Source organism: Trichechus manatus, unplaced genomic scaffold, assembly GCF_000243295.1.
Source record: "Trichechus manatus latirostris isolate Lorelei unplaced genomic scaffold, TriManLat1.0 scaffold00215, whole genome shotgun sequence".
NCBI classification, from domain to species: Eukaryota; Metazoa; Chordata; class Mammalia; order Sirenia; family Trichechidae; genus Trichechus; species Trichechus manatus.
Genome location: NW_004444151.1, coordinates 224,255 through 247,897, shown reverse-complemented (window position 1 = coordinate 247,897; position 23,643 = coordinate 224,255). Strand labels below are relative to the sequence as shown.

Sequence of the window (23,643 nt, the reverse complement as noted above, 5' to 3'; positions counted from 1 at the left end):
TAAAACCTTCCATACGTATGTCTCTGTTTCATTTCTCTGTGTGTATAAAACACTTCACCCAAGGACCATAGAAGGTCCCAGATAGAATGAGAAAAAAATGTAGAATAAATTTCAAATTCCTAAAAAAACTCCAGACATACTGGACCGCTAGAGGCTACAGGAACCCTTGAGACTATCACCCTAAGATACCGTTTGAACTGGGAACTGAAGCTATTTCTGGAGGTCACATTTCAGCCAAATAATAGATTAGCTCATAACACCCGTGAGTAATGTGCTCTATTAAACAATCAACTATATGAGACTAAACAGTCAACCTTTATCCAAAAGAAAAGATGAGAAGGCAAGGAGGGGACGGGAAGCTAGATTAATGAAAGTACAGCAAACAGAATGGAAACAATAAGAATGCCGACACATTGTGAGAATTGTAACCAATGTCACAGAAGCATTTGTATAAAAGTTGTTAAATGGGAACCTAATTTGCTGTGTAAAGTTTCACTTAAAACGCAATAAAATATTTAAAAAAAAAAACTTCACAAGCTGTTAAAAATATTGTTGTGCAGTAAGATTATTAATTTATCACAAAGAAAATAGGAAATATTTCCAACTATATACAAAAATCATCTAGGAATTTCTGCCAGATATGGTATAGTTTGTGTTTAATTGAAGAATTGTTGAAGCCCACTCTCAAATTCCCTTCATGAGAAAGAATTCCAAGGTGTGCAAATTTAAATAATTATTAAAAACATATTCACTCTCTCACCTGCCCACTTCTATGGGAGAAGTACCCTTCCCTTTTCCAATGATGCTGGCCTTGACCGTGTTACTTGATTTGGCAAATGAGATAGTAAAAGCTTAAAAGTGCACTTTCACAGTTGCACTTACACTCTTGCACCTCTGACGTTACCATGAGCCTACCTGTACCTATTGCCGTCGAGTCAATTCCGACTCATAGTAACCCTATAGGACCCATAGGGTTTCCAAGGAGCGCCTGGTGGATTCAAACTGCCAACCATTTGGTTAGCAGCTATCGCTGTTAACCACTACACCACCAGGGTTTCCAGTACCATGATCCTAGGTTCCCAAAAGAATACATGTTGAGCAAAACCACTCCAGCTTCCATAGCCTGAAGCAGAGCTGTTCCAGAAAACTTGCAGAACTGTGAGTAAAAGAAACTTAGTACACAACTGAGATTTTGTTGTTTTATACTGTATGGCAATAGTTAATTTGCAGAAAAATTGGTACTGGGAATGCAGTAATGTCGTAACAACAAAAAATGTGACATTGGCTTTGGGACCAGGTGTTGGACAGAGAAAACTGTTATAGGATCATGGGGAAAAAATGGCAAGTCATTTTATATAGTGGCGAAACATTTAGTAAAGCAGTTGCCTGTGATAATAAAGAATAAACTTATAGATTGAGAAAAGAGATCCCTAGGAAGAATGTTGAAAGAATCCTCTAGTTGCTTTTAGCAGCGTTTGATAAGGTACTACAAGAGAAAGATGAGCTCAGAAAAGACATCTGTAAGCAAAATATAGAAGGAATAAAGAAGGGGCACAAACCAAATCAAAGGCATAGCTGGAATGTCATTTTTTAAGGACTTCTGAAAGAATTAAGGTCGATACCTAGTAAGTTATCTCAGCTAATCAAAAGGATTTCTCCAAAGCTTTTAAAAACCTAGTGTGCCCAAGTACATGTTTCCAAAAGGGTGGAGGGGGAGGGAGGATGTAGCTTTTGATGCATAGAGTTGTCTGGAATCAAGTACATAAGAATATACCCTCACACTATCTGGGGAAAGCTGCATTGGCAAAAGCGCCACCTTCTTCAGCTAAGAAAAGACTGATATCATTTGAGATTTAAAAAGCCTCTTGGGCACTTAACTTTTTACAGGTATTTTATTGATCAGGGTAGTTTCCAGATCAGAAGGCTTGCCCTCTCAAGGTTTGAAGATGAGGGAAAACCACAAGACTTCCCACACGTGCAAGTGATGCATAGCGGTTTACTGGCACTTATGTAGGGTAAAGCAGCCGGGGTGTTGGACCATACAGGGCCAGGGCACAAGCAGCCAGGGCAGCCAGGCAGCTTTCTGAACTTCGTGGAGGCTCCTCCGAAGAGAAGCTCTCAGGCGGGCTTGAAGCCCATCCCCTCTTATACCAAAGTTCTGTCCTAGTCGTCACCAGATGCATCTCTCGTGTCCTCAGTGAAGCAGCATGTTCCATTGGGTATTTACGTTTCCTTTAACCACCACACTTGCCAAGACAAGTGCTTTCATCAGAAATTGCCAGGGAGAATTATGAACATGGAAGAACAATAGACTTGGAAGCCTCTCCTAAGCAGCAGATCAGGGCCCAATCAAGGAGCGTTCCCTTCCTCCAAGAGAGGAACTTGGAAACATTTTCCCAGAGGGCAGAGTAGTTCCCATGCTACCTCTTTTGTTTTAACCAATACGATGTTAGCACACGTGACATAAGTGGAGGCTTGAAAGGTTCTTGCATGGTTGAACTTGCATTTGCTACCACCATGAGCAGAGTTCTGAGTAACTGCTAACCCTTCAACTTGGATCTCGTGTAAACCACGTGGAGAAATGCACACAGCCAACTCTCAGAACTGAAACAAAGCAGAGCTTCCCCAGTTGACCCATAGACTCACGAGCAAAGCAAATGCCAATTATTATGCCCCTAAGACTTTGTGAAGAAGCCCTAGTGGCGCAATGGTTAAGAGCTTGACTGCTAACCAAAAGGTTGTCGGTTTGCTCCATGGAGAAAGACCTGGTGATCTGCTCACATAAAGAGTACATTCTAGGAAACTCTATGGAGCAATTTTATTCTGTTTCATGGGGTCTCTATGGGTCAAAAATCTATTCGAGGGCACAGAATAACAACAAAGACAACAACAAGATTTCGTCGTGGTTTTCTATAAAGTATAGATGACTGCTAGCTGCAATTATGATATTTAAATTAATATACACAGACTCAAAGTGTGGGAAGCATGTGAGAAGATCAGGTCTAGGACCTCTTTTCCCAGGTGCAGTTATTAATATTCAGAGGTTCTTTTTAGGGAACTAAAAAAGCCTGAAGTATTTTTGTTTTTTCCTGAGTCAAACTTTGAAAAGACAAGAGAGCTATTTTATACATTTATCTATGCAATGATATGTACCCCATATTTATGTTACTGTACAATGATATGTACAGAATATGTTACTGTACAGTGGTAAGCAGGATAAATCTTTCCCAAATCTTCGGTGAGACTCAGTCCATTCAGGAATTTAGAAAGTAAGCAGTTCATTTCAATCCAACGTGAGGAGTGTTATTATATGAGAAGGACAGAGCGCTACATGAGGATATAGTTGAGGCACCTAACGACGCTGTAGGAGGCCTTTCTGAATGAGGGACATCTAAGTTGAGACCTGAACATGAAGATCAGCTTAGAGGTTGATTGTTGTTGTTAGGTGCCATCAAGTCAGTTCTGACTCATAGCAACCCTACAGGACAGAGTAGAGAACTGCCCCATAGGGTTTGATTAGGTTGTAGGAAATCATATTTCATGAAGAGATGTCAGCTTTGCAAGACTCAGAGATAAATCATCACATGGCATATTGGAAGATTTGAAATATTATTATATTTTACAAAATGAAGTAGTGGGATGGGGAAGACAAGTTGGGAGAAGAGATAATGTAAGGGAATATTAACTCAAAGATAATTTTCTTTAAAACAACAACAATAACACGTAGGAAAGTTTCAAACTTCCAAGACCTTTTTAAAAAAATTGTTATTGTGGGAAAATATATATAACATAAAGTTTGCCATTTAAACTGTTTTTAAGTGTATAATTCAGTGGCATTGATAAAATACATTCACAGTGTTATGCAACCATCACCACTGTCTACTTCCAAATGTTTCTCATCACTCCAAACAGAAACTCTGTACCCTTTAAGCAAAAACTTTCCATTCCCTCCCCTCCCCACCCCCTGGTAACCTTTGATCTACTCTCCGTCTCTAGGAATTTGTCTATTCTAAATATTTCATGTAGGTGGAATTATGCAATATTTTTCCTTTTGTGTCTGGTGTATTTCACTTAGCATTATGTTTTCAGTGTTTATTCATGTTGTAGCATTACAAGAACTTTCTTTTTATAGCTGAATAATTTAGAATATTCCATTTTATGTATATATACCACATTTTGTTTATCCATTCATCTGTTGATGGACACTTTTTTCCCCCTTTTTGGCTATTGATGAATAATGTTGCAATGCACATTGATGTATAAGTACCTGTTTGAGTCCCTGTTTTCAGTTCTTTTGAGTATATACCTAAGGGTTGGAACTGCTGGGTCATATGGTAATTCTATGCTTAACTTTTTGAGGAACTGCCAAAATGTTTTCCACATTCCTGTCAGGAGAGCATAAGGGTTCAAGAGTTTTTAATGCTGGCTTTTTAGGGAGTTTACTATCTGTTGGTGGGTAGGGGAGAATAAGATACTCACCAATAAATCTAAGATACAAAATGTGCATAGGTATCAAAAGTAATTTATACAAATTAAATTCTCCAGAAGTTCAGAAAAGGGGAAAATTACTCTGATCAATATGTTTAAAGAATTTTTTTATGGAGGAATGACAAGACTTTAAAAAAATGAGTAATTGTACATACCCAAAGTTTCCCACCTTCCTTTAATGATAATAATACCAATAATAACAAATGTAATAGCAGCTAATTGCTTATAGAGTTCTTACTGTGTGTCACATACCATCAAGTGTTTTATAAATATTAACCCATTTAATCCTAACAAGAACCCTGGAAGGAGTACATATTAACATCACTTTTTTTAACAGATGATTAAAACTGAGGCACAGATGGATTAAATTGTTTTCCCAAAGTCATGCATCCATTAAGTGACAGAATTTGAACCTGTGTGCTTAAACACTACCCTGTAAACACATTCTTATTTATTTTTGTATATAAAATTAGCAGGATTTACTAAATAAGAATTATTCTACTATCTCACATTTCTGAGATTAATATGCATTTTACTTTAATTTGCTAGAAATAAAGTATATGAAACATATGAAGAGATTTGTTCAGTCCAAATTTCAGCTAGATACTTGTATTGAGTGTAAATATTCCATCACTAACTGTAAAGTCAAATAGAAATTCTATTATGTTGTTACACTGGTTAGATCATATGATACAACATGATTATGAAATCATTGTACTAGTTCAGGGATACTAAAAATTATGTTGAAAAAGATATTTGGACATAATTAATGTCACTGAATTTTATGTGTAAAAAAATGTTGATATATAAATATATAAAGAGAGACAGAAGGCTAATTCGTGACCTGCATAGTTTGCTTCTCCACTTCCGTTAATTCCTCCAAATTGTCCTTTCATCCATTTTCTGACATGGCCATTCCTATTTTGCCACACAGTCTCTCAACAGTTTTAGTCTCTAACTAGCCTTCCCAGCCATGTCCTATACACTCTCCTGTGATAGAAACACCGCTGCTATCTTGTTATTCAGTCTCTTAACAGCCATAGCTACTCCTTGCTCCTCCCAGCCATCTCCCATAAGATTCTTTATAATAAAAATTCCTTCCTTTTCCCAGCTGAAGCACTAGAAACGTTTAAATTGACCAATAAGACTTCAACATCCACTAACTCCAAGACCCCACCCTTCTTGCCGTACATAACACCTCTCCTACGGTTCCAATTTGTTGTTGCGTGTCCCTGGGTGCAACCTCCTATGTGACCCTGTGCTGAGGTGTGCTGTAGTTTCCTCTCTGGGACCTATGAGTACTAAATTCTATTTGTTTTCTGGCCTTCCTGTGTGTCTCACTCCCTTGGGCCATACCTGACAAACCATCCAAGACACCCACAGACCCCGTTTGGGTCAAACTTATGACAATATACTTATCACCACTAAAAAAAAAGAGAGAGAGAGAGAGATTTGGCTATTAAGCCTTTCAAAGACCAAGGTAACCCCAATGCTGAATAGCAGAAATTACTTTTTTGTCTGACTGTTAAAGCCAAAGTCAAAACTCAATGTATCACGATCATGAAAAAATATGGAAATGTGTATGACATTATAAGAAACTCAAAATCTTATGGGAGAAAAAGAGATACACACAAACTTGATGACTCCTTAAGGTGTTAAATGAGCAGGTGAATGTATGACGTTATATGGATGTATTGAAAACAGTCTAGCTTTCTCTTTATTTCTTTATTTTTTATTCCTTCATCGTCCCCTCAACATCTTCCTTTTGATAAATACATTGCTTCATAGACTCTTAGAACTGAAATTAATCTTAGAAAACGTTTAGTCCAGCCACCTCATTTTACAGAGTAGGAAACTGAGATCCAAAGACATGAAATAATGCACACTGCAGTCAGATATCAGCAAGTACAAAACTCTCGTCTAAATGACTTTCAATGTACTATGTTTTTTCCCCAATTTGAATACACTTATAACTCTTTTTCTCCTTAGGATACATAGGCATTTTTATTAGGTCACTTACTTCCATGGCCTGCTAGTAAAATGAATGAACAGGTATTGATATTTAACTACATTTAACAGAGTGAGAAACTGAGTTTTTGCCCATGCCTGCATGTAAATGGTTTGTACTCCACTACTAACCTAAAGGTTGGCAGTCCACACCCTCCCAGCAGCACCATGGAAGAAAGGCTTCCGTAAGATTACAGCCAAGAAAACTCTATGGAACAGTTCTACTCTAACACATGGGGTTGCCACCAGTCATAATTGACTCAAGGGCAATGGGTTGACAGTCATTAATGGATCCATGTCCAGAAGCTACATCTCTCAATATCCCAATTCAGAGAACAAAGCAAGATGTAAAAAATGCCCAGTAACTGGAACAAAGAAAATGGTGTGGTAGTTAGAGGTCAAACGAGGACAAGAGAGGTTTTATTCAGTATTTTTAATTGGAAAATTAAAAGTATTTTTAAGCAATGCAAACTATCTAGTGAAGAAGAGAAAATTGAAGATGCAGAAAAAAAGGAGATTTGCTGGAGCAACATCATTGAGTAGGTAAAAAGGATAAATCTAAAGCGTAACAGAGTTGGTGCCCTTAGGTACGATCCGAGGAATACAGGGAGTTCATCCAGAGTATAGAGAGGACTAAGGGAGGTCCTACAGGTAAAATGAAGGTGGGGGAAGGGCGGGGAGGGATGAGGGTAGAGTAGTAATTGTGGTAGAATTTTGTGACGTTATCTACTGATTGCCACAATTTTCCTCTGTGAAGTAGAAAACCAGGTCATCATCAGAGATTGAGAAAATGAGAGAAGGTTCTGGAGCTTTCAGAACTGAGAAGAGAACATGAAATAATTCACTAAAATTTGAATTTAACAGAACAAGGAAAAGTAATATGATTGCCAGGCATTACTAAGGGCCTGCAAAATTGCTGACCGCGAACTTCGAGTGAGAAGAGTCAGTGTGTTTTTCTCTAACCAGGTTTGTTTGTGCGAGTGCAGACATGGTATAGGCTGAAATAGGGCGTGTCCATTGCTGAACCTAGTAGTTAGTCATTGATCAATAAATTTTTATTCTCAGAGTAGGAGTAAAATTATTTTGAGATTGGGGATGTGGGGTTGGAGAGCACTTCCAAATTATAGTATAAACCCATTGCCATCAAGTCGATTCCAACTCATAGTGACCCTACAGGACAGAGTAGAACTGCCCACAGGGTTTCCAAGGAGTGGTTGGTGGATTTGAATTGCCAATCTTTTGGTTAGCAGCTGAGGTCTTAACCCTGAGCCACCAGGGCTCCAGCTGTAGTATAGCTATATATAAGTATTCAGCTATAATAACTTTATAAACTGATCATTCAATCATGTATTAATTCATTTTCTACCCATTCATTCATCCATTCAAACATTATTAACTGTCTACTAGGTATTTCACTACACAAAATGATGATATAGCAGTCAAAAATAAGGTCACTGCTATCAACAAGAGGATACTCAAGTGAGTATGGAAGGGGTGAGGATGGAAATATATTAAATGAATAATCATGCAACTAATTATTCAATTTCAGATGTACTGAATAATATTAAAGAGCATTGGCATTATGAGAAAATATGATGAGAAGAACTGGCAGGATATCAGATGAAAAAAATGTCCCTGTGGAATCAGGAATTAGTTTTCTCAAGGCATGAAGTTTAACGTGTGCTCTGAAGGATGAGGGTAGAAGAAGGCAGATGCGTCTTTCCTGGTGCAAAGTTAGGGAGAAGTCTTCAAGTCCATTGTCTTAGTCTCCTAAGGCTGCCATAATAAAACACCACAAAATGAGTGGCTATAAAAAACAGAAGTTTATTGTCTCTCAGTTCTGGAGGCTAAGAATCTGAATGAGGGTGTAGGCTGTGTCAGTTCCTTCTGTGGATCTGTCTAATAGTTTCTGGTGTCTGCCAGCAATCCTTGGAGTTCCTTGGCATTCCTTGGCATCTGTCTTCTCCCTGTGTGTATCTCTATGTCTATTTTTCTCTTTTTATAAGACAACAATCTGAACTGATTAGGTTTAGGACCCAGCCTACTCTGGTGTGACTTTATTAACATAATGAAAGAAAACCTCTATTTACAAACAGCTTCATATTTACAAGTACAGGTTTAGGAATTCCACGTTTCATTTTGGCGACACAATTCTATCCATAATAATAAGACATCACTCAGAAGGGATTAAGACCCCCCACTCCAGTATGTCCCCCTTAACTTAATTGATAACATCTGTAAAGAAAAACCCTATTTCTCCCAAACATCGTCACTTTCACAGGTACAGGGATGAGGACTTCATATCTTTTTGGGGAACACAATTTAATCCATAACAACTACCCTCACTTTTGCCACCAATTGTGTGTTCTGTAGTCCCCAAGACTACCCTCTGCCTGGATAACTTGCTAGAAGGACTTACTAAACTCACTGAAAGCTGTTATACTCACAGTTATAGTTTATTACAGCAAAAGGATACAGATTAAAATCAGCCAAAGGAACAAACATGTAGGGCAGATTCCAAGAAAGTTCCAAGCATGGAGTTTCCAGTTGTCTTCTCGCTGTGGAGTCATGGTAAGGTTGGCTACTCACATGTCTGTTCTTAGTCTCCAGCCCCTCTGAAGTTTAATCTGATACCTCATGACCCAAAGCCCCTACCCTAAATCACATCACTAGACTATCAGGTGTGGCCCAAGGCCACCAAGAAAACAAAGGCATTCTTATCAGACATGACATTCCATGAATTTAGAGATCACCTCCCAGAAGCTGAGAGCAAAGGCCAGATCATTCTATGGGCAAGATTAAACTACTTTCTAAATACCTGGCTAAGCATCATTGAGTTTCAAATTCCATAATTTACTGTAAGGAAACTGAAGAACAGAAAGTGACAAAACAATAAACCACAGCCATGGAAGAGTCTGGAAAAGAACCAGGACCCTTGAACCATTTTCCTTTGCTTTTTCTTCATCACATCTTTACCTTTCCAGAGAAATAAAATGGCATACTAGAAAGAAGGAATCTATCAAGGAATATCAGGCCAAGTTGGCAAAAAAAAAAAAGTACAATAAATGCACATTTTGAAAAAGAAGTCAGGAAAATTAGATAGCATTGCTGTACAGTCCATTTCATGGCTTCAAAACAGTGATAAAATATATTAACCGAACTTTCTGATGTCAGATGGGAGGAAAAAGAGCTAGAATGACTACCACGATGTTTAATTATGAGGATGTAAAAATGAAGGACTAGAAAATACCTTTTATGGATTAAAAGGGATAGGATTGGTTTAGAGGTAGAGGTGCTCATCTGAGATTCACCAGGCACAAAAAAATTGTGCCTGTTAATAATAGGCTACATAAAAAAAAAAAAAAAAAAAAAAAACCAATTGAGGTTGAGTCAATTCCGACTCTTGTAGATGCTATAGGACAGAATAGAACTGCCCCTTAGGGTTTCCAAGGATCAGCTGGTGGATTCAAACTGCCAACCTTTTGGTTAGCAGCCGAGTCCTTAGCCACTGTGCCACCAGGGCTTCTAGTAATAGGATAGAAAAGATAATTAATAGTATTTCTGAGGGAGCTCCTGGTCCTGACACTGTTATTTCATTTGATAGACTGACTAGAACAAATTATAGGTATACGAGTAGTGCAAAATTCAAACATAAACAAACAAAAAAAAATGCAAATAACTATGCAAACAAGCAAAAAAACTGCCCAAAGTTATCTTCAGTCAAGAACTAGAAAGAGAATTCCTTTAACATGGTCTAGGTCCAAAGGATAATGGTTCGACCTGCCAAGTGACACAATTAAAAGAATTTCACAAAAAGGTAATTTTGGTTACTTATACTGAATGAGTGAACAAAAAGGAGAAATTTATGTACAGATTATGATATGCTTAAATGGTAAGATGGTGTAGACTTGAGGGGATGTGAAGACCAGAAATACTGACCAAATAAACTTAAAATTGTGAGAAGGTTTGTCCACTTGGAGGTGTCTGTTTCTAGATATATTAGAGAAATTCAAAATGCTTACAGCTTCTTTACCTATGAAAGGAAGTCCTAGTCGTATCTCACTTTTAGTGTCCATATTTCATGAAACCTTCAGGCCTCTTCATGAAGCTGGAGGCATTGTAATAATAAAGGTATACATAAAACAAACAAACCAAACCTGGTGCCGTCCGGTCGATTCCGACTCATAGCCATTCCGTAAGACAGAGTAGAGCTGCTCCACAGAGTTTCCAAGGAGCACCTGGTGGATTTGAACTGTTGACCTTCTGGTTAGCAGCCTTAGCTCTTAACCACTATGCAACCAGGGTTTCCAGGGTACACATGGAAAGTTAAAAAAAAAATGCCTAGATAAACTGTTTCCTTATCAAGCTAAACACTTGCTGCCCACTTCACAGATCTGCCTAACTCTTGCCTGACTGTGTCAGGTATATTCAAAAAGTTTCTCCCAAAGCTATTCTGTCTGCATGAACTATGAAATGCCTTTTAGTGATCTTCCTGATTGTTTCTTCAATACACTTCTAAGATCAATGTATTTAACATTTCCTGGTGCCTGGCTAGTCTGTATCCTTAGTGTTAAATGTATCAGTGATATTCTTCCCTTTTCTATGTGTAAATTATTATCAGGTTGATGGTGGACTGGAAGCAGCTTGGTTGAATATGCTCATACTACTATTAAGCCTAGCAATCCAGATGCCAAGCCTTCAAGTTCCACACTTCTCATTCCCTGGTGTCTATTCAACTCCTTCCATGTACCAGAAGATTTCCTCCATGCTCCAATCTCACTGTTCTACCGATAAATTCTACACCAGTGCTGTCCAATAGAAATATGATGGGAGCCACACATGCAAGCCACATACATAGCTTTAAATTTTCTAGTGGTTACTTAGAAAAGATAGAAAAAAACAAATGAAATTAATTTTAGCCCAGTGTATCTGAAGTATTATTATTTTAACATGCAATCAATACAAAAATATTATCCATGAGGCATTTTGCATTCTTTTTTGGGGGGGGGTGGGTATTAGAAATTCAAAATCCAGTCTATATTTTACACGTATATCATGTTTCAGTTGGGCTAGCCACATTTGAAGTGCTCTATACCCACATGTGTTACATGGCTATTTTATTGGACAGTACAACTCTAGACTTCCTCCCTTGCTGATTTCTATTGAACTTACTCAGTTGCTTTTCCCATTCATTCACCCAGCATATTTATTGAATACTAATTGCGTGACAGAGTGACAGCTTCTTTTAATTCTTTCACAGTGGCATTGTTATAGTGGTTTAACAGAAAGAAGATATCAATGGCTTTGAATTCATAGAGACTTTTTGTCACCCAAAAATTGTGCTAAATTGGATAAGTTAATTAGTCACCAATATGTCATCTCTAAAAATGTGAAAAACTGTATTCTGTGCACAGTACTACAAGGAGTTCTAAATGAGGTAATGCACTAAAAAACCCTCTGCAAGTTGTCTGACATATAGCAGTCACTCAAAAGTATAAGTTTCCTTCTCGCTATACACCTACTCCTCAGTTATCAACTATTTCATTATCTGGCATTTCGAATTTATGACAATAGTAAAAAATCTATTATTCAACTATTTTGTGAATTAATGATGTACATCTGGCAGTAAGGAATAGCTAGGTGAGAGGCGAGGGTAACACTGGCTGTGACAGTTAAGGTTATGTGTCAACTTGGCTGGGCCATGATTCTCAGTTATGTGATGCTTTGGCAGTTATGTAATGATGTAATCTGGCAGTTATGTAATGATGTAGTCATCCTCCATTGTGTGATCTGATGTGGTCATCCTCCATTTTTCCATAACAACCTAGTCTTTAGAATCTAACCATGTTGATAAGTGAAGAGTGGCTGTACTTTACTTTCAAGGGGGCATCAGTGGTTCTGTGGTAGAATTCTCGCCTTCCATGAGGGAGACCCAGGTTCGATTTCCAGCCAGTGTGCAGCCACCACCCATCTGTCAGTGGAGACTTGCGTGTGGCTATGATGTTGAACAGATTTTGGTGGAGTGTCCAGACTAAGACAGACTATGAAGAAAGGCCTGGTGATATACTTCTGAAAAATCAACAATTGAAAACGCTATGGCGCATAGTTCTACTCTGACACACATGGGGTTGCCATGAGCGTAAATTGACAGGACAACTTTTTTTTTTTTTAATTGTCTATGAAAGGAGCCTACAGTGGGATGGGATGTCAAAAAGTACAGGGCTTTCATTGCTTTCATGCTAGTTACCCCTTTTACCTGTTTCTGTAATCTCTGGTACAGCAAAGCTGGCCTTTTCAATAAACAGTTTGCTGAAAAGTAAAAGTATGTTCTTAAAAACAACAGACTTGGATAAGCACCAAAACTTTAAGAGTACACTTTGGACTAAAGTCCACATCTAATCTGAAATTATCCATGTCCACTTTGAAAAATTATCAAGGCTTTGAACCTCCTCTAAGTTATGTTCCAGAGTAAGGATGGTTCAGAGGTTCCAGGTCCATTTTTCCAACTCTGCTTCAGACAAAGCCTGCTCCTAAAAATTCATTAGTTTTCTACATAACAGCCACTGAATAATCTTGCAACGTTCCAGGTTGCTTGGCTCAACAAATAAGCACCATGAGGTTTACTATATTTTTGTCTTTAAAAGAGGAACCTGCCTTGCCCACTGAGAGCAGAGAAACCTAATGCCTTTGAATTGGGCATTTTATTTATTACTTTTCTTTAATGGACTATGGTAACCATAACACATAATCATCCTGTTATGTTGGGATCTTAAAAAAAAGGACACCCAAAACAAAGCAAGGCAAAATTTAACTTGGATCTTTTGCTAAACATTCCTTTATGTAACCACAACTAAAATATCTCTTTCCTTCCAGAAATCACACAAACAATTTATTCTCTTATTAAAATGACGCTCTACTTATTGCCAGTGTCATCATCTGGCATCTTGCAAATGCAACATTGTATACATTATTACTTGATTATGTATTTGCACATAAGTGCATGTATTCCTTGTGAAAATCTCTTATATATAGCTCATTGTGTCTCTAACTCCTACAAAATGCCTTGTATATGAGAAACAGCCAAGAAATACTCATTTAAGCAAAAATGAAGAAGGTTTTAGTAATAACCATAGATCACAGAGGGGAAAGGTAGTCTAGTATCTAAAGTAATCAATTAGAAAACAGGAATTCTGCTGCTTTTTAAATTCAGTAGTTTACTTATTTTGCATGGAGTTCCTGGTGGTGGTTTGAATCCACCCACAAGTACCTGATAAGAAAGGCCTGGTAATCTACGGTCAAAAAATCGATCACTAAAAACCCTTTGGTACATAGTTCTACTCTGACATACATGGCATTGCCATAAGTTGGTATCGACTTGGCATCAACTGACTTAGTTTATTTACTTTGCATAGCTGTTTAAGAAGCAGAAAAAGAAAAACCAAAATTAAATCCTCATGATTATACTCCTTAGATTTACAGTAGGAAATTCCCAGTGATATGACATTTCTTAGACAACTAGTTAATAGAAAAAGTGATCTGCCTCTTTACATTCCCAGGATAAAAGAAAAGCAATGTCCTGCCCTTTTGCCCCAGGCACTGCTAAATAGCAGTGTTAACTTTTGGTAGACACACATGACTCAGTTCATAACACTGCAGGGAGAGAAATATAAAAAGATACACTCTCTACCTCCCTCTTTTTCAGACTCCGGTGCTGCTGATTTGACTGACTCTCTTCAATCATGAAGATTTCTGTCCTCTTTGTTTCATTTTTCTTTCTGGCTCCAGTGCCACCAGGTAAAATGAAAATGTTCATTGAGAGGATGAAAATCTTTCTGAAGAGACAAATCTCTGTCAGTGCCCACTGGCGGTAAAGGAATTACTGAATTGCGAAGAAAGTGATTTATGATGGTCCCAGAAGTGAATCACAAGGAAAGGACTTGTGATTTTTATTAAAAAGAATGGTTCCTGGTCGGTTATATCATTGTGGGAGACAATTTAGGGTTTTGATCAAATGATTTGTTTTCTTTATAGGTTGGCTGCCCAGAAAGACAAGTTAGATAGGATATCTAAGTAGAATTATTTGAATGCTTGGGAACTGATGAGGCACTCTGCATAGGACAGTAACAAGAAGTTTTTCACTGACATGCATTGAAATTATAAAGCACAACTTACTTTGAGAATTCTCCTTACAAATATTTGTTCTTTTCAACTCATTTGCATTCTATATGCATTTTGATGGCTCTATTACCTCAGGTCCAATTATATAACCATTAACATTAATCAGATAATGAAATGAACACCGCCTTTGGAGTTACCGATAACTTGCTACAGATTTGGTTTCTGCCACATATTGGTTATGCAAATCTATCAGATTATTTAAACTCTGTCAACATCAAGATCCTCTTTTGTAAATTAAGTCTATCTCATAATATTATCATGAGGACTAATGATATATGAATATGCAAAGTGCCTAAAACAGAGTATTATATGTGTTAGGTGCTTCATAAAAAGTATTATAATTACTTTTACATTGTGTTGAAACATCTTAGAGACTCAACCCTCTAAGCCTCATTTTGGAGGAAGAAAATTTTTTTGACATCTATCTCAGGAGACAGTGGAGGCAATATTTATTATGTTGGATTTCACAGGCTTGGACTTTGTACTCTCTTTTGGAAACATCATTATATTCATCACTCTTAGGATGGATTAATAACCAGAGGGATGGGTCTTGATTCAGGTCAGTGAAAGAGCTGTTTTGACACATTTCAGGCTACTCAAGATAGGAAAAGCATTTTTCTTATGCATGCAAGAACCGTGTAAGAAAATAATGCCATTCAAATTAAAACAAACAAATCAAAACCTGGAAATTCTAGGGACTTCTGATTTAAGAGTGGTCAATGAGCCCTGGTGGTGCAATGGTTAAGTGCTCGGCTGCTAACCAAAAGATTGGATATTGGAACCCACCCAGAGCTTCCCCAGAGAAAAACTTGATGATCAGCTTCCATAAAGATTACAGCCTAGAAAACTCAATGGAGCAGGAGATCACCTTTCAGCCAAATGGTAGACTGGCCTATAAAACAACCCGTAACACCCATGAGGAATGTGCTCCTTAGAACAATCAACTATGCAAGACCAAATGGGCAACATTCGCCCAAAAGCAAAGATGAGAAGGCAAGGAAGGTCAGGGAAACTAGAGGGATGGAAACAGGGAAGATAGGGTGGAAATGAGGAGAGTGCTGACACATTGCGGGGATAGCAACCAACATCATGAACAATTTGTATATAAATTAAAAAAAAAAAAAAAACTCTATGGAGTAGTTAGTTCTACTCTATCATATAAGGTCGCTATGAGTTGGAATTGACTTGACAGCTCCCAAAAACAGGACTTCAATAGTTTACTCTTGGACTCCACTCTGTTCATCAGCCGCACAGATCAAACTAAGTGCTCTGAAAGTAAATCTGATTCTGAATGAATTAAAAAACTCAAAGACATAAGTGCTTTGGAGAAAAGTTTCAAATGCCCTAAGTTATTGTATAATTCTAATAAAATTTATTGGCTGGCAATTATAAGGATTTTTATTGTATTACATCATTCTACAATCAGGGCAAATTAAACTAAAATTAGCTTTGTTTTTACTAAACCCAAATGAAGGTTTTCTTAAAATAGAGAAAATTGGCATTTGGACAACCAGAATTTGGACAACAAAATGCCACCTCTAGTTATGTTATCCTGATTTATATGTGAACCTCATGTCACTAGCTTTTGCAAAAAACAAAAGTTGGTGAAAGCCTTCATGGCATTTTCAGTACCTTCAGAAACCCAAGAGACATTATGTGTGCACAGTTTCATCTAAAAGTTGAAGAATGTGCAATTCCTTCTAGGGCATAAATATGAATTTTTATATGATACAATCGCTGTTATCTAGAGAGAAGCTATTTGTTGTTTCTGTTACTAGTAGAAAAATGCTAATGTAGAATTCCCACTTAAATAATGCTATTCTCTTCCCATACTGGTGCTTGACAGCTGTCATCTTCTGTTATTTGTAAATTCCAATTAAATCGACATAACATGCTTCACACTCCTCATGTAGGACAGTGTAATTTGAAGATGCATTTTTTAAGCTGGTGAGATGTCTTTCCCTCTGGCATCAAAAGCAATAAATAACATGTCTCTAGATAATACAAATAAGGAAACACCATTAATTTATACAGTGGAGCAGTGTTATCACTGTTGGCCTAAAATAAAAAAAAAAAAAAAAAAAAAAAAAACAGAGTAGCTGCTAAGGCTACTTATATACAACCAAAAACTTCATGGCAAAGAATGCCTAGTGGATTCAAACTGCTGACCTTTTGGTTAGCAACTGTACCTCTTAACCACTACGCCACTAAGATTTCCAAATTTATGGCACAAAATTCAATATAATTTGGGTTTAACTCTTTTCTTAAAAAGCCTAGATACCTAAAGTAATGGAGAGATCTTATGCTAACATAACTTCACTGAAGGCAGAGGACATCAACATACTGGGTTATCAATACCACCAGCTCTGCCTTCCATGGGTCCTATGTGGGAGATTTAAGGAAGAGAGGGAAGAACACTGTTCACATATCTTCTCTGCTGATGTCTGGTAATTTGACATATGTTTAGTACTTTTACTTTGGAAGTCTCCCTTCCTTGGTGGCCTTCTTTTAAAATGCAAATATTTCTCGTAGAGGTGAAGCCTTACTTCTTTTACCCACGATGTGGATGAGTTCATTGGTTGGTATATACTATGATGTACGGGCATGACTGCTTTACAGAGGTGGGGGCCCTGAAAGAAGGAAACACAAGGAGATACTGACTGGCTTCTCCTCTTTTCACTGTGTGCTAAAGTTTGGTCTTGGACTACATCACTAGTATTTCCAGGAACTAGTATACAAAAAAAAAACAACCCCTCACTGCCATCGAATCAATTCTGACTCATAGTGACCCCATAAAATTTCCAAGGCAGTAAATCTTCAGGGAAGCAGACTACCACATCTTTCTCCTGCAGAGTGACCGGTGGGTTCGAACTGTCAACCTTTGGATTAACACCTGAGTGCTTTAACCACTGCACCACCAGGACTCATTAAGAACTAATATAGCATCTGCATACTCAGTTTCTCCTCCCTCCCTCTTCCTCTGCCCAGGCTCAGATCTCTGTGCGTGTGCAGAAAACCCCTCTTATCCCAGTGTTTTTTTTTGCGTTTCTTCTCACTGTCTCCATAAAAGAGAAGGCTGAAGACATTCAAGCAAGATAGCAATTTAAACAACATGAATTGTCTTTCCCATTTTGAATCCTGAAGCTGAAAATGTTTGAAAATTTAACTTCTTCTGAAATTAGAAGCAAAACAAACCAGGTGGGTAGGCAGTCATCAGAATACCTGGTGTCAGTTCAGAGCTGCTCTGGATCTAGCAGTATCTACCTAGGAATTCTCATGGAAAACTAAGCTTTAACCACTAGTGAGCCCAGACAAAAATTGTAGAGAAAATGGATGATGAAGCAGAAAATATCGTAAAACAATCATCGCCAGAAAAATGGCAAAACAAATGACTTCCCAAACCCCTCTGGGGGTGGGGTGGGAAGCTGAAGGAGGGGAGGGGAGGGAGGAGAAACTGAGAGTATGCAGATGGTATACTTATTTTTGTGGCGCAGTGGTTAGGTGCTACGGCTGACAACCAAAAGATTGGCAGTTAGAACCCACCAGGCGCTCCTTGGAAACTCTACGCTGTCCTACAGGGTCTCTATGAGTCGGAATCGACTCCAAGGCAACGGGTTTGGTTTAGATTTTGGATAGTTATTTTCACATCACCAACTGATTCATCAAAAGTTCAGGGCCCTAAAATACGTATAATAACTCAATTGTTCATTTTTTTTTTTTTTTAACAGTGAAATGTGCCATGAGAGACACCTATAACTGCTTTCTCAAGAAAGGCAACTGCAGATTTGAGTGCCATGAATTTGAAAAACCAGTTGGTTTCTGCACAAAACTGAAGGCCAACTGTTGTATGTTGAAGTCTGAAATATAAATCAGCATCTTGGACAAATAAAGCACAGTGAGTATAAGCATTAGTAATAAATGAAATGAACTGCCAACTACTCTTACACAGCCTGTGTTGCTGTCTTGGTTATATGGCATCATTTGAGGGACTAGGTTCTCTCCTAAGTATCTGACAATAGAGAGAGATATCTAGAGTATAAGGTCCCTTGGTGGCACAAATGGATTGTGCTGGACTGCTAACCTAAAGGCTGGCAGTTCCAGCCCACCTAGTGATACTTTAGAAGAAAAATCCTGACCATCTGCTTCTGTTAAGATTATAGTCAAGAAAATCCTATAGAGCAGTTCTACTCTGTAACACATGGCGTTGTCATCGAGTCAAAATCAACTTGATGGCAACTATTAACAAAAACAACAACAACATCTAGGATATAGAGAGGTTCTGCGAAAACATTTCATCATTTTGGACATCGAATTCCTATTTTTGCATTGGCAGATGAATGCTAAATGACACAAGGAATTTATTATTATCAGGAGGCCTTAATTCAAAGGTATTCAAACTAATTCAAAATGTTTCCAAATGAAGGGGGAGTTGAGAGAGACCAAAGAAATGGAACAAATAGGCTTTTATCAGCTCAAGGATCAAGGGACTTGATTTACTGCAAGCAAGAAGCCTTACAATCAGGTCAACTTTTCAGTTTGACTGCTTTGTTCTCTTGAAGAAGGAATTGAAAAAAAGGCCATATCTGAAACTAAGGAATAGGCATTTGACAATGGAAACAGGCAAATGGGGAGGTCTGATGAGTGCTAGAGGTGTTTTATAGCTAAGAGCTAAAAAATAAGGGACAAAGAATTCAGTATGATGACTACAAAAGACTATTTTTTACTCACTAAAAACATTAAGGATTTCAACTTTATTAATAGTCATCGTCATCTCTGTATTTTATACTAATATGTGGCTTTTGAAACACTTTGAGATACAGAAATATTTTTGATGCTCACAAAATTTCTGTGAAGTAATGCAATGTCCCCAAAACATAACTAACCAGAGATACATAGTTAAGGGCACAGACCCTGGAACCAAATTACCAGGGTCCTAATATTGCAGAGCAAACACTATGCAAATGTTTTTTAAATTGACCTGACTTGTTAAATAATGCTTAGAGAGTTTGTGATGTCATACACTAATTAAGGAGCTACACAGAACTACAGAACTAGAAATTAAACTCTGTCATACAATGAACAAAATAAACACAGGTCTGAACACTTCCTTTACTTTGAAATTATTAGGAACAGATGGAGCAAGAGGACAAGTTAAAGAGTTACTTAAAAAAAAAAAAAAAAGGCCATACTTGAAATTAAGGTAAAGATATAGGCAATGGGAACAGACAACCGGAAAGGTCTCATGGTCTATATGCTCCGTATTTGGAAGCTAATACTAGTTAATAAGCCTGATGAAACAAACCTCTAATTATATTAATCTGGCCATGAGAAAATAAATGCTTATATTTTTATTTCTTTGGGTATATTTTACTTTTCTCTTTTTTTCTTGCACACAAAACTTTCCAGATTGACTCTACCAATGGTGAAATTCATAAGGGATAGAAAAGGAAACTCCACTCCCCACTGGATCCCGGCAAACAAATTGAGTATCACTGACACAGATAGTTTTATAAAATGTTCACAAACTTAAAAGCTCTTAATTCTACAGTACGGAGAGCTATAAGACCTCCCCATCAGGAAAAAAAAAAAATTGCTTGTCTAATCTGCACTATAAAATAAAATTATATCCACTAATGTCCGTCCAGGGGTGGATTATCCAATAGGCAAAGTAAGCACGATGCCTACCCCGCTTACCAAATCATCTGTAGTGAACAATTTCACATTTTTTCACACATCAAAGATTCAGCTTCTAGATACAGCTGGCTTCTGTCTCTCTCCCATCTCTACAGCACCTTCCTACAAAATCAAAGCCTCTTTTCAAATTTGCAATCCCTGACAGAAAGGTGTCTTAGTTATCTGGTGCTCCTCCAACAGAAATACCACAAGTGGATGGCTTTAACAAGGAGAAGTTTATTCCCTCACTGTCCTGTGGGCTACAAGTCCAAATTCAGGTCATCAGCTCCAGGAGCAGGCTTTCTCTCTCTGTCGGCTCTGGAGGAAGGTCTTTGTGATGCATCAGTCTTCCCTTGGTCTGGGAGCATCTCAGCGCAGGAACCTCAGGTCCAAAGGATGTGCTCTACTCCTGGCGCTGCTTTCTTGGTGGTATGAGGTTCTCGTGTGTCTCTGTTTGCTTCTCTCTTTTATATCTCAAAAGAGATTGGATTAAGACACTATCTAATCCTGTAAACCTCATCAGTATAACCTCATCACAGTGATAGAATTTACAACACATAAGGAGATCTCATATAACCTCATCATAATGATAGAGTTTACAACACATAAGCAAATCACATCAGATTACGCAATCATACAATACTAGGAATCATGACCCAGCCACACTGACAGATATTTTTGGGGGACACAATTCAATTCATGACAGATGGATTACCCAGTGAGCAAGGTAAGCAGGGGTTTGCTTGTCCTTACTTCCTAATCTGTAGTGAACAATTTCACATGGGTTTCACTATTCTCTACCTCAGTTTCTGGGGGGTAATCTCTAAGTTCTTTGAATGTCATACCTGGTAGGAGCATCTTTGTTTTCTTGGTGCTGTACATCCAAAGGGCAATCATGTCTGGAAATGAACATGCCAATTATAAAAGTAGAAAGAAACATTTTAGCCAGCTAATAAGACATAGCTCCCTTTGGCATTCCTCTGATCCTGGCTATGTACATTCTCAGTATCTTAATGAATGAAATTACACCATCAGTGAACCTCTGCTGTCCCTGTGCATACCTGTTAAGCATTAATGGAGAAACCAGCATTTTTATTTAGTTTCAAAAAGTGGTAGAAAGTAGCGATTAAGAGTGTAGAGGTTTATTTTAGACCAAAAGGTAGGAAATGGAGGTCAGTCAGGAAGGTGGGACAAGAGTATATCATAGTGAAGAATCCTTCAAGTTTTGGGGTCAGATTGCCTGCATTTGGATCCCAGCTCCACTGTGTTCTTAGTTATGTGATCTGAACAAAAATCTTCACTAGCTTTCCGAGACTCAGTTTCCTCATCTGTAAAATGAGAATGATAATAAAAACACTTACCTATCATAAATTTGACATGAGGGTTAAATGAGATAATCCATGTAAAATCCATATGCAGTGTCTGATGTGTAATAAACATGTGATCAATAATGCTAAAAATAATAATCATTATTATTACTGTAATTACATCAGTAGTAATATAATTGCTTAATGATCTAGACCTGCTCCTGCATGAATAGTGTATTTAAGCAGATGTCATATTGTAATCACAAAAACCTATTCATATGTAGAAAGATGAAAAGGAGTAAAATATCTTCAAATGTGGGTGGGATTAGGAAGTCTCAAGAAAGAATTCGTAACGTAAGGAGACAGCCCTAGGATAGCTCAACCTTTCATTCTTTGCTTTGTTTCTTGTATGTGCCCTGGTCAAGAGGAAATCCAGGACTGGTTCAAGTATTTCAGATGGCCCAGAAAAATTAAACAATTTAGCATGGTAATAAAAAGTGTATGGGTCCTATAGCAAGACCAGAAGTTAGAGGTAAAGCTCAAAGACACACAACTTAAAGCCTTACAATAGGCACAAGGCACACCACAAATCATGACCTATCTGCCTCTTCTTGGAGAAGGAAGAGTGAACATCAAACCAAAAAGAAATACTGCAATAACTGTGTTTATATACACAAATCGCTATATACAAAATGTTTTTACAAAGCTAAAGTTTTGGGCAAATGTAGTAGTAATGATGAAAATCATTAAAAGGTTGCAAAAAAAATCCTTCTTATTTCCTGTTCATTTTACTTCCAAACAGAATTAACTCTGTAGACCTGATACATCATGATAGAAGTGTAAGCACATCCAGGATTCCCAGGAACATGTGCTCGGTCCACTTTTTCTAAATAATCTCCTGAGCAGCCACATCTATAAACACTATTTCAACCACATGACATGAATCTCAAATCTATTTCTTTAACTTTCACTTCTTCTTCAGCTCAAGATACCAGCATGCCTACTGGATATCTCTTATGAAAATTCTGTAGATTCTTCAAACTCAACACTATCAGTACAATACTCTTTCCTTGCCTACCCTAGACTGACTCCTATTTTGCCTATGATCACTGTTAGCATAAACTCCCACCTAAAGAATAAGCATACCTCCTAATCCTCTCCCTTTATAAGTCCATTCATTTCATTTTATAAATTGTTCTTGAAAAACCCCTTTCCATTTTTGCTGACACAGCTTTGGTCAAACCCTGCCTGACCTACTTCCACAACAAATGTCTAAAATTATTTCTACCTTGCAGGCTAGTCCTCAACCAAGTTATAGAGAGGGTCCATATAGGGGACACTGAGCTTCTCTTAAGAGTTGATGGGAGTTCCAGCAAAATGGCGCTCTAGGCAGAAGCACCACGCTGTCCCTCCACAGCAAAGATCCGAAAAACTAAGCCAAACAGAGAATACAACAATCCTGAAACCCTAAAACATCAAATGAAGAGATAAAGAACTCAGCCAAGCACCAAATGGAGTGAGAAAACTGGCAGAGAACGGAGAGCTAAGAGAGATTCATGCAGAGGTTCCCTACCAGCTAACGCAGCGCAGATCCACAATCTTGGACTCCTATTGGAGACCAGCAAACGAGGGTACTAGAAAGCAGCCTCACGGAGCTTCCAGCGGGAGACAAAACAACCGGTAATTTGAGGTGTGCGCTTTCCCACCCACCACCCCTCTTTGCTCCGGCTCCGCCTCCTCTGCTTCCCACGCCACAGTCTCTTGACCAGGAAGCGCCGGCTGCTTGAATTCCATACACCCAAGTGGGCGGCTCTCTGGGTGCCATTTGTTGGCTGCTAGTGTTGCTATTTTTTCTGCTTCTTTTGATTTCTCACTTGCGTCTTGCCACCTCCCCGTCCTTTCACTTGAGTGCCTGGCTCCGTGCGCCACCTTTGCTTCTTCCTGAGGGGCTGCAGAGCGCCAGCAATTTGTGATATATGCTTTCCCACCC

General features: G+C 38.1%; 1 protein-coding gene across 1 annotated transcript; it reads left to right on the top strand.

Moving 5' to 3' along the window:
- The first annotated feature begins 14,234 nt into the window (after window positions 1–14,234).
- LOC111822824 (Beta-defensin 133) lies at window positions 14,235–18,541 on the top strand. Its single transcript, XM_023742670.1, has 2 exons — window positions 14,235–14,289; window positions 18,402–18,541. The coding sequence occupies exons 1-2, from the start codon at window positions 14,235–14,237 to the stop codon at window positions 18,539–18,541; spliced, it is 195 nt and encodes a 64-aa protein (XP_023598438.1).
- The last annotated feature ends 5,102 nt before the right edge of the window (window positions 18,542–23,643 follow it).